The sequence below is a fragment of the Crocuta crocuta genome, unplaced genomic scaffold (assembly GCF_008692635.1).
Source record: "Crocuta crocuta isolate KB4526 unplaced genomic scaffold, BGI_CrCroc_1.0 scaffold39, whole genome shotgun sequence".
Lineage (NCBI taxonomy): Eukaryota > Metazoa > Chordata > Mammalia > Carnivora > Hyaenidae > Crocuta > Crocuta crocuta.
The window spans coordinates 2,957,239-2,970,757 of record NW_027533334.1 but is presented as its reverse complement, the minus strand read 5'-3'; the positions used below and the strand labels follow the sequence as shown (position 1 = coordinate 2,970,757).

General features: G+C 31.0%; 1 protein-coding gene across 24 annotated transcripts in view; it reads left to right on the top strand.

Annotated features, from left to right (window-relative positions):
- RIMS2 (regulating synaptic membrane exocytosis 2) overlaps nt 1-13,519 on the top strand; it is a 598,980-nt gene that overhangs the window by 418,056 nt on the left and 167,405 nt on the right. For 7 of the 24 annotated variants that reach the window (XM_077748250.1, XM_077748253.1, XM_077748249.1 and 4 more), the window contains one exon: nt 11,563-11,595. The exons of 16 other annotated variants lie outside the window; for them this stretch is intronic. In XM_077748250.1, coding sequence (XP_077604376.1) covers nt 11,563-11,595 — 33 coding nt within the window. Of the gene's footprint in view, nt 1-11,553; nt 11,596-13,519 lie in introns of all 24 variants that reach the window. One more of the 24 variants, XM_077748248.1, reaches the window with a different exon arrangement.

Here is a 13,519-nt window from a genome sequence, read left to right as displayed (position 1 = left end):
TGATTAGAAGCAAGAGCAACTCTGTATTTTCAGAGATGAAAATAACCTTTTAAATTTTCAAGACCAGCCTTCTCACTTCAAATATAACATCTAAGAAGCCAGAGAGACTATGAAACTTGCCTAAGGTTATACACATAGTTAATAGCAGAACTGTTCCTAGAAGCTACAGTGGGACTCAGTCTGGTAACATATCTATTACATTTCTTTATCAACCATTGAGAGCCTTGATAGCCTAGCTCTTTCATTGTTATAGAGAGCCTAGCTCTTTAACAATCTTTCATTGTTATATTGACTGACATTTATAAATTGATGGTTATGGTACTTCTTTTGTTATTGGTATATAATAAATTTTCAACAAATACTGGCTAATTTCACTCTGCCAACACAAGACAAATGACTTTAAACAATTTCTCTTCATCTAAAATGTTTGTCAACTCAAAGAAAGTATTTAAAATTAAACATGGCATGTGTTAAGGTATTTTTTTTTTATTCCACACTTCAGAAGATGCTCTCTGCCAATTTACAGATAGGCTGTACCATTTTCAAAACAAGCCATTACTACTTCTACATATTCAATCTTACTTCAAAAGTAGCATGTCTTCTATTTTGTGACATCACAAACTATCAAGTGGTAAAAGGTTTAAGAATTCTAAAATGGCAAATGTTTAGGATTTTAGCAAATTTGATTTTAGAAATAACTCAGTAATGCTTGTTAAATTTTTCATTTTATATTGGTGGATAATCAAAAGTGCAGGTTATTCAAAAGCAAGAAATAATTTTTTATTAATGAACTTATTATTTTCCCCAAAACAAGGAATTTGGTCTGTTGGTTTTTGATATTACACTTTAATTTGGATTAAGGGGCAGATGATTCCTTTATTCTTATCACTAAAGAAGGCCTACCTAGAACATTTGAATTTATTAGAAAATTTGTATATTCTTTAAATGTTTTAAGATTTTTCTTTCCACTGGCAGTGGATTGAAATATAGTATCTTTATCTAGCTTGTTTACCGTTTAAGAGTCCTGTATTACATCTTTAGCAGATTATTTACCAATTAGAAAATCAGGGTATAAATTATACACTTAAGTGTTATTTTAATATTCCCAAATCAAGGAGTTTGTTTCTTCTCAGTAGCTGGTTTATGTTGGACCAGAATAAAGTGACTTATTATCAATAGCATTTATTTCAGGTTTAGGAACTGAAAAACCCTTACAATTAATTCAGTTGATTTTAGTAGTATACATGATCAAACATAGTGTATTCCAAATCACCTGTGTCTGATGTTGTGAGATAGCATATTTTCCCATCTTGACAGTGATTTCATCTTCCTACTTATGTTTTGTTAGGTTAGTTTTATAAGACGTTAGTATTCCATTATTTATGGCCAAAGGAGGATAAGGCACCAGAGGATTTTGTATGGCATGGTGAAACCTCATAGGATTAAATAATACATCGGTAGTAACCAGCTACTTATAATGTAGCTTTAAAAATATGAATAAAAAAGGTGGCAAGCATATACATAAGTGCTTATCAATGAATGCTACAATTAAATGGTGGCCAGTGAATCCATTGATACATGACTTACATGGCCCTACATGAACTGTACTCCTCCACTTCCCATTTTATTACCTCTTTAACCTCATCTTCTACTGTTTTCCCCTTCATCCACTCTGTGCCAGCCACAGAGATATCCATGTGTTTGTAAACGTGCCAGACAGGCCTCAGGACATTTGAATGTGCTGCTCTTCTGATTGCAGTGCCTTCTCCCCAAATAACTATATGGCTAACTACCTTATTTCCTTAAGTTCTTTACTCAAAACTTGCCTTCATGACTAGCTTCCATCACCTCCTGGACATTTTTTTTTCTTATCCACTTCATATTTGTCTTTTGAGCACTTAACTAATATCTAAGTCATAAACCACTTTACTTGTTTACCTTGTTTAATCTATTTCTCCTACTAGAATATAAACTTGATGAGAGCATGGATTTTTGCCTCTTTTGTTTGTGGTTATATTCCCAGTGCCTAGACATGCCTGGATTATAATAGGTGCTGAATATATATTTCTTGAAAGAAAACATATTACATAATACTACAAATAATCCTAAATAATCTTGGATAAGCCAGGTAACTCATATTCAATGATACCAAACTGTTAGCAGTTTCCATTGAAATAATATCCTCATTACACATAAGTTTTTCTGTCATTTAATGAAAGTACCAAATAAGGTAGCAAAATTACTAGTCATTTTATCTTATCATATATTAAAATGTATTTGTAGATTTTCTCTTGGTATGTATCTGCATTTTAACTCCATATACACAGGGGCGCCTGGGTGGCTCAGTTGGTTAAGCATCTGACTTAGGCTCAGTTCATGATCTCATGGTTCATGGGTTCAGGGCCCGCGTTGGGCTCTGTGCTGACAGCTAGCTTAGAGCCTAGAGCTTGTCTTCAGATTCTGTGTCTCCTTCTCTCACTGACCCTCTCCTGCTCACGCTGTCTCTCTCTCTCTCTAAAAAAAAATAAATAAAAAGTAAAAAAAAATTAATTCCATATAAACATTTTATTTCACCATAATCACACAGTGTTTAGCAAAACATTTATTTCTAAAATAAATTAGCATTATTTGATATCAACTAAGAAAATAAAACTTAGTTTGCCACACCATTTTAATTATCCTTTTCTTTATACTTTGGCCCCATCCATTTTATTGAAAATACATTCTGGAGTTTACTGGAATAAGTTTTGGTGCTCTGGATTTTGCAATCTATAAACAAATTCAGATGTCACATTCCTGTATCTAAAACATTGACTGCATATTACTAAGAGTTTATGGAAAAGCATAGAGGGAAAAGTCTAAAAAATAATTATATTTGGGAAGTATTTTAGGCTCTTATTACACACATTATCTATACTTCTGACAAGCTCTGATTATTGTGTTTTAATTTATACTAGAAGTTACATGGGAGGACCAGCAGAGAAAGGTGAATGATACAATAAGTGATGACAAATCATTGCCGAAAAAGAAACACCAGTCTGAGCCAGGTTTGTCAGGGTTTGGAAAACCACTGAAAGCATGAGACTATAAGCATTGCATTTCATGCTTTTTAAATATGCGTGTGCTTCTTGTACCTCATTGTTTTCATTTTGGTGTGAACTTTATAGTGTGTAGAGCCTATTTAAATTAGAGTGGCAAACACTTTATTTCAAGATTTATTTAGAAATGAATTCTAGATGGTTTGGAGAAAAACAGATTTTTTTTCTCAAGATCATTTCTATAGGAGAAAAATTGACTAATTTAAACACAAATGGCCATTTATATATTTGCTTCTATTGACCCAAATTGAAGTACTTTAATGGAAAGATATCACAATATATAATTAAATATAATATATAATTAAATATAAGTATATTTAATTAAATTCCTTAATAATGGAGGTGTGTTATTTGGATCCTTAAAAAGTACTATACAAAGTTCAATGATACTGTCAAGGCATTAAACCAGATATTGATAATGACTGACTTGCAAGTTTTGCAGCTAAAAATATTGCTAACAACAAGAAAGAATGACAGCATAATGTGTGAATTCAGTAGTCGGTCCAGTCCATTATTTCTATGAATGAATTGAAATAAAGCGGTTTTCTTTTTCTCTCTTTCTTTTCTTATTTTGAGAGGTATTATTAACTAAGTAGAAAACAAAAACTTGAACCAGGAGTAAAAGGAAGAGAAGCAAAGGGCAGAGGTAATCAATAAACTGAATAATCAGTCCTAGTTTTAATTAGTAATTGGATGAGAGTACATTGAAAATTTCATTGAAAATCTTAGAATGTAAATAGTGTTTTGGGGAGTGATATTATCATTTAAATGACAGTGTGTATAGTAACAGTGTTAATGTATTTTTAACTGGTGACTTAGTTCATCTTAGGTCTCAAAAATGCAGGCTAAATTTAAAGTATGTCAGTATATAAATGAAACTAACTTATTAATGAGTATTCATTGCGATCCTGTTGCATGCTGCCATTGTGGTTGACACTGAGTTATTGGCATAAACATCGTGGATACAGCAGTTGCCCTCCTAGAACTTATATTCTGTCAAAAATACATACATTAAAATAATAACACAAATGATTAAATTACCACAATCGTGATAGTGCTGTTAAGGAAAATAGGTTGCTTCGAGAAAAAGTAGTAGGTTACGTAAGTCTGGAGAGCAAGCATGAATGCCACAATGCAAATGGCTTAAATCAGTGAATTCTCTTCTAGTAAAACACATACTGAAAATTTAATAAAATAAACTGGAATTGACATTAGGAATCTAAATATATTTATAAGTTGTAAGAAAAATATCTTACTTTTATTCAAATATTCAGTTAAGAATCACAGTTTATTTGGAAAATGATAATTATCTTAATATGTTTAATGGGATTCAAAAGTAAACAGTGTAAAATTAATGATTACTATAAAAATCTTTCTTTCCCATATTGTGTGATATGATATGAGTTATCCTTGGTCATAAACTATTATTTATTTATTTGGCTTCTTTGCCATCATGTCTGATTACATAAATAGATTTGTGGCCATATGTATTTGCCATATATGTGGCAAATGAATTACATTGAATATTACAGTCATGAAACAATACAGTGTTTGGCTTAAATATTTTTTTAATCTCAAAATTTTTTATATTTCCTCTAACTGTTATTAATTTGTATATTCTCACATATGGCACATTTATTTTTCATCCCTTTAGTCCTCTAATTGAATATAAACTTCAAGTGTAATACAGGAAAATCAGTGTAGCTAGAGTGCTTTGATGTCATGATAAAATGTGTATAGATTTTCTATTGTTGGCAATTGTGCATTTTTCTGTTTACTGGGAAATTCATCCTGTCCTGGAAATTCACACCATAAATGTCATGAGTAAGTACACAGAATGCTAAGGCAGTAAACATTGTGCTGAATGTTAGTGTTCCTAAATATTTTTGTTTGTTTCTAAAAGAAAGGTAGGATATGTAAAGAATATTTTTTAATTATTGAAACTTTGAAGTGATAAAATGAGAGGGAAGTAGTGGGCCATCAGGGGAGGCTAATTACATTGCAGTGACATGTTTTGATCATGAGCTATACACTACATATGTTTGGAGTCATCCTTCATTTTATATCTATGATAATAATAATCTATTGATTTTAACCAGTGTTTAATACATCATTTTTGTTCACTAAAGATATCATCTTCCATTCATTATCAAAGATTCTTCATTAGAAGATTATTGTAGTTAACTTGTAGCATTAAAAAAAGTTTTGTAAAGACTTGAACCCAAATCTGAGCTGCAAAGTCAGCTATGTATCAGCAGCCTGTATTGTTATCTTTTCTGTTGCTGTTTTATGAAAGTCTGTGTAAGAATAATACATGGAAATTTTACCATTTTTAGGATGTATACTAACAACATAAAAAAGTCATTTGCAATTTTAATTTTAAATCTAAAACTCTAGAACCAGAGGAATACATGGCATTATGTAGGCTAGAAAATAAGTTAACAAATATTTGGAGGAACGTTAAGTATTATGGAATATTATCTGGTTTTTGGGGTTTTTTTTTTTTTTTTTTTTAGGGAAAAATCTTGACATCTCAAAACCAGACTGCTCTAAGGGGATTGTCAGTCAAAGAGGTGATATATATTCAGTATCTCTTACTTAATTGATAGATCTCTGGGAAACATAATGATATTTATCACATTAATATCTTAGGTATGAGCATAAAATATAAGAATTGTACATATGATTTCAAACTTCAGGTTTTATGGATAATGTTTAGTGTAAATCACTAACATACTCCTCATGTAGAATGTAGATTAGATTTTGTTTAGGCCGTAAAGTTAATAAAACATTCTTAACACAAGAAAAATCTATTGTTTATTTTTTCAATGGGCAATCTTATTCTACACCAGAATACTATGGTCTATAATAATGCAGTGTCATTAAACATTGAAAAACTTTCACCTATTGAACTTTATATTTTCACTTTGTGAGTTTATCTGCTCTTATAATTGAAATGTATCTGTGAAACAAACATATTTTACATAAAATATTTTCCCTCATGTTTTACTTAAACTCATCCTACAAAGACCTCTGGTGGGAAAGCTAACTTTAGTTAGCCAGACTGAGCGAATGTTTTAGAACCGACATAGTTTCTCCAAATAAAGATTTTGGACTTAAATAGTTCACAGTGCATTTCGAGATAACAATTTTAAATGATTTCTGAAATGTTTGATAACTAATTGATACTATGCACAAAAGGATTACCTGTCTTGTTTTGTTATTTTCTACATGTAAGATGTGCTCTATCTAGGAAAATTTTGAAATGACCAGGCTTCCTCCTTTGTAATTACCCTGAAGCCATGATGGTGCTACCAGCTCTGTGCTTCCTTATCTGGAAAATAAGTCTGTGCTTTTCTGGAAAGTGGTGGACAGTGAAACTCTTTGTTGAGTTACTGTTAACAATATTTTGCAAGTAGTAACAAGCTGTGTTTTACTACATACTATAGCATCTTGTATGCATAAACCCTTAGTTTTAACCTTATCTGATTAATGTATTAACCTTTCATTTTTTCCAACATGAACATTTCCATATTGTATTCTTTATGGATCTGTAACTGTGGTGAAGGTAGGGATTTTTTTCTTACCTCTACCTTTGTAATTATGCTTTATAAAGTTTATCTTAAGAAAAAGTAAATATTCAGAGTTGTATTTTGTTAGTGAATTTAATACTTGACATATTTGAGGATTTTGATGTTATGGACTTTTGCTTTCTCTTATTTTTGAATATTTTAACATTTCTTAAAGGTAGAAACAATGTATTTCTATCTAAATCAATAATCTAAATTAGTCTTCTAGTTAGATGCATCTCATCTGGAAAAGAGAGTCAAGGTTGTGTTTTGGGGCAGTATTTGAGCCTGGTAATTTCTGGAGTGTTGTAGAATGAATATATTTTACTTTTGGTAGAAAAAATGTAATATAAAACAAAGTAAATATTTTATACAACACACATCAACTGATGGAAATTCAAATTAAATACTAAGGATGCCTTCAGATGTAAACGTAGCATTCTTTTTTAATGATTACGTTTTCTTATCAATAAAATGAAATTTCATGGTTTATGAGTTTAGTTGCTAATTTAAGCTTGGATCAGTTTCCTCTGAACATAAAGATAAACATTTAAGGCCAAGTTGTAATTCGATGACTGTCTTTTTAATGATAGTGTGATGTAGTTTGAAAGTTAATTATTTTAAGCTTCCTCAACACATACTCTGGGTATATTTTTCTTCTGTATTTAAAGCTGCATTATGTGTCAGACCTCAAGGACAGAATCAGAAAAAAACAGTGCAGCTAGGAATGAGAAAGAAGACATTTAAAAGATAAACATTTTTATTAGTGAGCTTTTACAAATAGCAAAATATTTTTAAAATATTATACCTTTCTTATTTTAATAGGTAGAAATTATTATAAGGGTTCAATAATTTTATGGTTGTTAACAAAATTATGAAAGTCATAATTAGTTTAAAAAATAAGCTCAAATCTCTTGGTTGAGCAATTTTTCAACAAGATTTTGTCACGGTGGGGAAGTTTTAGTTTGAAATCAGTAAACTTGGTAAACATTTTGTTTTTATATTCTAGATCCATCCCAGTCTTTGTGTCATTGAGGCTTTCCTACTAAGTAGTTGTTTATTTAGGCTTCATTTTGAAAGGTATCTCTCCTGACCTCAAAGTGACCTTCTAAGACACTATGACTTTTTTAAAAAGCCCTCATAACTGATTAGTTTTTAATTATGTGAAAGTTCTAGTATGCTCTTAACATTTTGAGGCTTCTGTTTCACTGTCAGTAATCTTTTTAACAGAACGCTTACTCCTGAAGGACATATGTTTACTCAAGTACAATTACATCTAATAATATGACTAACATTATATCTGTTGTAAATGGTAATAAATGAGGACATTAGCCATCAACAAAGCACACCCTGGGTAAAAACTGCATTTATGTATAAACAGGCCCCACGTATATATGTTTTTAAAATTAAGGTGATTACAGATGATTATTTCTCTTTTAACTTGAGATTATTACATCGAAATATAATAAAAGTTGATACATTATATTAGGGGAAAATTTTTGGTTTGCACAAAATTTTGCATAAAATGTGACATCATATTCATTCTTATGAACTTAATTTTTTTTCCAAATAAATTAATGAAAGTAATTATTTTATATATCTATTTATCTTTAGTAGATATTTTTAAATTTTCACAACCAAAATACAGACAGCTTTAGTAGGTATGTAGATAGATAAATAGATAGAGAGATATTGTATTACTTTGCTTGATTAAAATCCCATTCTTTTTCCAGTTTGCGCTTGGATGCACCTACATTTAAAAATATTTTTCAAAAATAATTTACCTTAAGTGAAGAAATGGCTTTATGGGGCTTATGAAATATTCATTATATTATCAAATGTCTGTTTCAATATAATGCATGAAAATATTTTATTTCTTCTTTGTTGGCTTCTTTGTTGATGAAATGAACCAAAAAAAAAATAATGTACGTTCTCTCTACAAAAAGTCTTTATATTTTGTAAGTCTAAAGCTATGAATCAGCCATAGTTATGACAGTAATGTATACACAGAGGGGGTATATTTTTACTATCCTTAACTTCTTACTATCTAACTGGTTATTGGTAAAAGAAAGCATTAGTAAGGGCTCTCCTGACAACTGCCATTAAAATGGCACCTAAGAGTAGAATGCTTATGCTACAGTAATGATAAAAGAAAAAGTAGGGAGATAGGAGCTGTGGAGCAGTACTCAGCTTCTTCAAGATTTACTGAAGTCTACAATTCATTAATAGTATATGTGAAATAAGTATTTATAGTTTATTACCATTTAAATAAGTCATGGCTGCTTAAATGATAAGGTTGAACTATAAGTTTCTCTTTTAAAATGAGGCTGTTTTAATACAAATCATATATAATACAAATTGTAATAACAAGGAAGACAAGAAAGTCAAAAAATCTTAAGATATATTTGGTGTAACTGTAAATTATACTTTGAGATTTTACGATATAAATGAATGTTCTGTCTAATTAAAATTAAGTGAATTTTTAATATAAGAATGCTTATGACCTATTTATTAATGGATCATATTCATATAAATGATGGAAAAGTGATTAAATGGGCACTTTCAGGTAGTAGCGAGATCATTGTCAGATCTTTCATTTTCATCCTTCTATGTAATGTGAATTTTGTATTTTTGTAAATTAAATTAATGGTGCTAAGTGTTGCCATATTCCTGATATGGGTAAAGGCATTAGTGAACTACTCGTATAAATATAGCATGTACCTTTTTACAAAATATTCTAATTAAATACTATATAATAAAATGTTCAGATCAGGTGCCACCATGAGAGGATTTTTTGTTTTTTCCTTGCTTGACTTTTCATTCACATGTTTTTATTGGGTCATATAGCATCTAGTAGAAAGAAAAGTGACCTGGTAATCAGAGACCTCTGTTCTGTTTATGGTTCTGCCACTGAACTTGTTGTGTGACCTTGGGTAAGTCATTTGAACTCTGTGTGCCTCAGTTACTCTCTATAATTAATGAATGAATTAGTTGAGAATAAGGTTGAATGTTTTGAATCCATATAACATGAAGAACATTGCCTCAGTGCCATTATAAAGAAATTCAAGATACAGTAAAATGCTAGGTAGGATAAGAGCTTTGTTTATTTATGTTTTTTTTATGTTTTCTGCAAAAAATATATTTTTTTCTTAGAGAAAGAATACACCTACACAGTCATTTCATCCAAGTCATATCAATTTCATTCTACCATGCAAGGAAATTGTTATAATAGTATGGTAAACATGTATACAGAGAAATTTTGCATATGAGAAATAATACAAGATATAATACAATTCAGAATTAATCTATGTTATTAATATATCTGGTATTTTTGTCTCTGAGAAGTGGGTAGACTGGGTATGGAAAGCAAAATATGGCATATATCATATTACTGTATTAGAGTACATTTTAGGAGGATAGTACTTTTCTTAGTGGTTAATCCTATCAATATAGTATGGTTTGTAATGTAATGATCATGAGATTTAGTGCCCAGTTTTGAATAAACCAAAGATGTACTCAAATAATAATAAAAATGACATTACTAAATTTCAAAATATGTCATTCTTTTTCACTTCTTTATAATTCATACTAGGATTTCTCTTTTTTCTAAGAAAACAAGTTTTGGTCATCTGAGCCATCTTTTCTTAGTGGAAAGTTTTCATTTTCTCTCTCTCCAGACAAAGAGAGAAATCTGTTATAGGAAAGAATCTTCTTATGAGTTATAATTTCAATATGTCAACATGCCAAGTGTATTTTGATAGAATATGCTTTTCAAAAATCACTCAAAAACTATGATATAACTATTGCAGAAATGAATGTGGTGTTTTGATTTAAGAATTTGTGGTACCTGATTCAAAACTAAGAATGTAATTAAATAGATTTTGGTTTGTATTATAGCATTTATCTGTGTCAATCATACTAATACTAACTCACTAATAACTTTGGAAGAAATTTTTTCCTAGAATGCTGAGTTCAGCAGATATTTCCTGCTCTCAATCACTGCATAATACACATGTCTTGTAAACTCCTATAGTAGTGGAGAAGGAAGTATTTCCAAAATGTGTGCCATAACTATCATGGTAGATATTGGATTTTGATGGGCAAATTTAAATAGAGCTGTCAATGATGTATTATGTGGTGTGTGTAAGAATTTTCTGAATAAATAGGTATTCTAAGGGAATATGATCAAATAGTTTGTCTAAAGGTTATTTGCAATTTTTAATATTTAAGTAAAGCCATATCTTTCAGCTACACTTTTATAATGAGCTTTATGCTTGATACTCTCCATAGTATCTTTTATGATATTTTGCTGTACTGAAGTAATTCTGTGGAATATTGGCCTGACAGTTCTACTTTATTTTCATGTGTGACTCATCAATTTGGGAAACTTGAAAGGCGTAGAAATCTGTTGGAACTATTTTTGTTGTTCGTTTTAAGGTTGATTCAATTAAGTTATTTTCTTTAAGTGATCATTAGAAATCCTAAAAGCGTTTTCACAGATTTTAAGTGGACTCAAGAATGTCGTGAACAATATGGTTATACAAGTGACATTGTTTTTACTAATGGTATCTTTCTTCAGCATCAGTGTTCAGGATTGGGGCTGTCTATAAATAACTGTAAACCTTTGAATCCTCTTTATTTCTACACTAACTTTATTTTTCTGATTCTGCTAACCCATAATAGCTTAACCAATTCACCATCAATTCTTCTGTATTATTTTTTATTTTTTTTAATATGGTACGTATTTTATTATATCTTCCCTACAACTGTGCGCAGGATTCTTTCTCCAAATGATTTGGGGCCCTTTCCTTCAGTGTCACTTTTTACCTTTTGAGTACATCCACTCACACCCATCTCCTTTGTCTATGTCTGTCCATTACACGATGTGATCACAGAAGAAGTGGACTCCACAAGGAGAAGACATGCAGGTCTGTCTCTTCTACTGCTTTTCTTTGTTATTTTTTCATGTATTGCTTTAGAAGATTTTTACTATTTTTTATTCATTTCATAATTTTTCATTTTCCTCTAATATAACAAAATGTTAAATCTTGCAGGCATTTTTATTTTAGGTAGTGGTATATTCGACTTTTAGCAGCAACCGCTCCATTTAGATTGATAAAAATAAATTGATAAGTTTTTACGTGATATGTGTATATATGTATTTTTCCATAACTCAGTAGCTAACTCCAGATCTGAGTCTATGTATATATGTGTATACATATAGACATACAGCATTCAGTCATTGAGATTAAATTAACAAGTTAATGATATTTTATCCCTCACCTTATTTTAGATTTAAACCTTGTTTTCAACTTTATTTTAGATTTAAACCTTGTTTTCAACTTTATTTTACATATTTCTAAAAGGATTTTATTTTTATCACGAGTTCTGCAATGTGCTAGACTGTGGAGAACACTAAAGATCTAATACATGTCCTCCACGTGCTATCAGTATCACTGAGGAGTTAAAATATGTGGATAACATGCTGTGTTTATGTGCCAATATGGATGATTCTAACAATATGTTCTGCAAAGCTATAAAGTCAAATAAAATCTGTTTCAACTAGATGGCCAGCAAAGGCTTCATGGGAAAAGTAACGAACTAAAGCTCAAGCATTCATTCAACACTCGTTTATTAAACACAGGGTGTGGTACTGTTCTAGGTGCTGGAAATAACAGGACACACAAAGTAGCTCCCTATCCTTGCAGGCTTTTTGTAGAGTGACTCTGACAAGTAAATGCCGTAATACGATAGGTACTATGAGAGGTCTCTATGTATCGAATACAGTGGGATCACAAAGGACGGTATGATCATTTCCTCCTGGAAAGTATGGATATTGGTTCAAGAAAGACTTCATAGAAGAGATAACACATTACGTGAACATTAGAAACTAGAAAGATGTCGCCCTTATGCATAGAGAACATTTCAGGCTGTGGAAACATTATGGGAAAAATGACTTCAAACAAATTTAGGCAAAAGTAGGAACATGTAGGATATTGAAGCACATAAAACAGGAGGAGGAATAAGATCGAATATTTTTTGTTCTGGAAAGATTACTTTGGAAGCTATGAAAAAAATGGACTAGAGCACTATAGGCAGTAAGATCATTTATGAGGCTGTTGCACAGATCACTGAAGAGATGAAGATGAGCTGACTTCAGGTGTCAGTAGAGAAAGTATAGATGTGGAATCTGTAGCACTTACTCATTGGTTGGATATTATTTGTTGCAAGAAAAGGAGGAATAATTCCAGGTCACTGGAATGTATGGGTATATGGGAGCACATTATATCAAGACAGGGAATATAGGTTGGATAAGTTTTAGGGAAAAATTAATAATTCAGTTTGAGGATGATTTGAGTTTGACATTCCTTTGGAATATTCAGGTATAAACATCGAATAGAAGTGACTGAATGTATGGGTCTGGAACTTAGCAGAGAAGTCTGGGCTAGAGACGTGGAATAAGGTATCAGCATTTAACTGATTCCATTGGAATGAGGGGAATTGCCAGAAGCATATGAAGAATAAGGAGAGAGCCAAGAATCAAAATTCTGAGATTAGCAGCATTTACTTACATTTAAGGAGTAGATGAAAGAACAGAGCCAGGAAACCATGATGAAAAGAACCATTGGAAGACAGTAGGATATCCAGAAAACAACAGAAATCAAGAAAGGAAAGTATTTCAAGCATGGTATACTCATCAGAAAAATTCAAGAGAAGGACAAATATTGTTAAATGATAAACTAACCAATAACAATGTTTGTGTAAATGGTTTTAGTCACGTTGTGAGAGCTAAATGGAAAGAAGGAAAATGAGATCTAAAAGAAACACAAGGGGGGGGGGGGTGAATGTAAA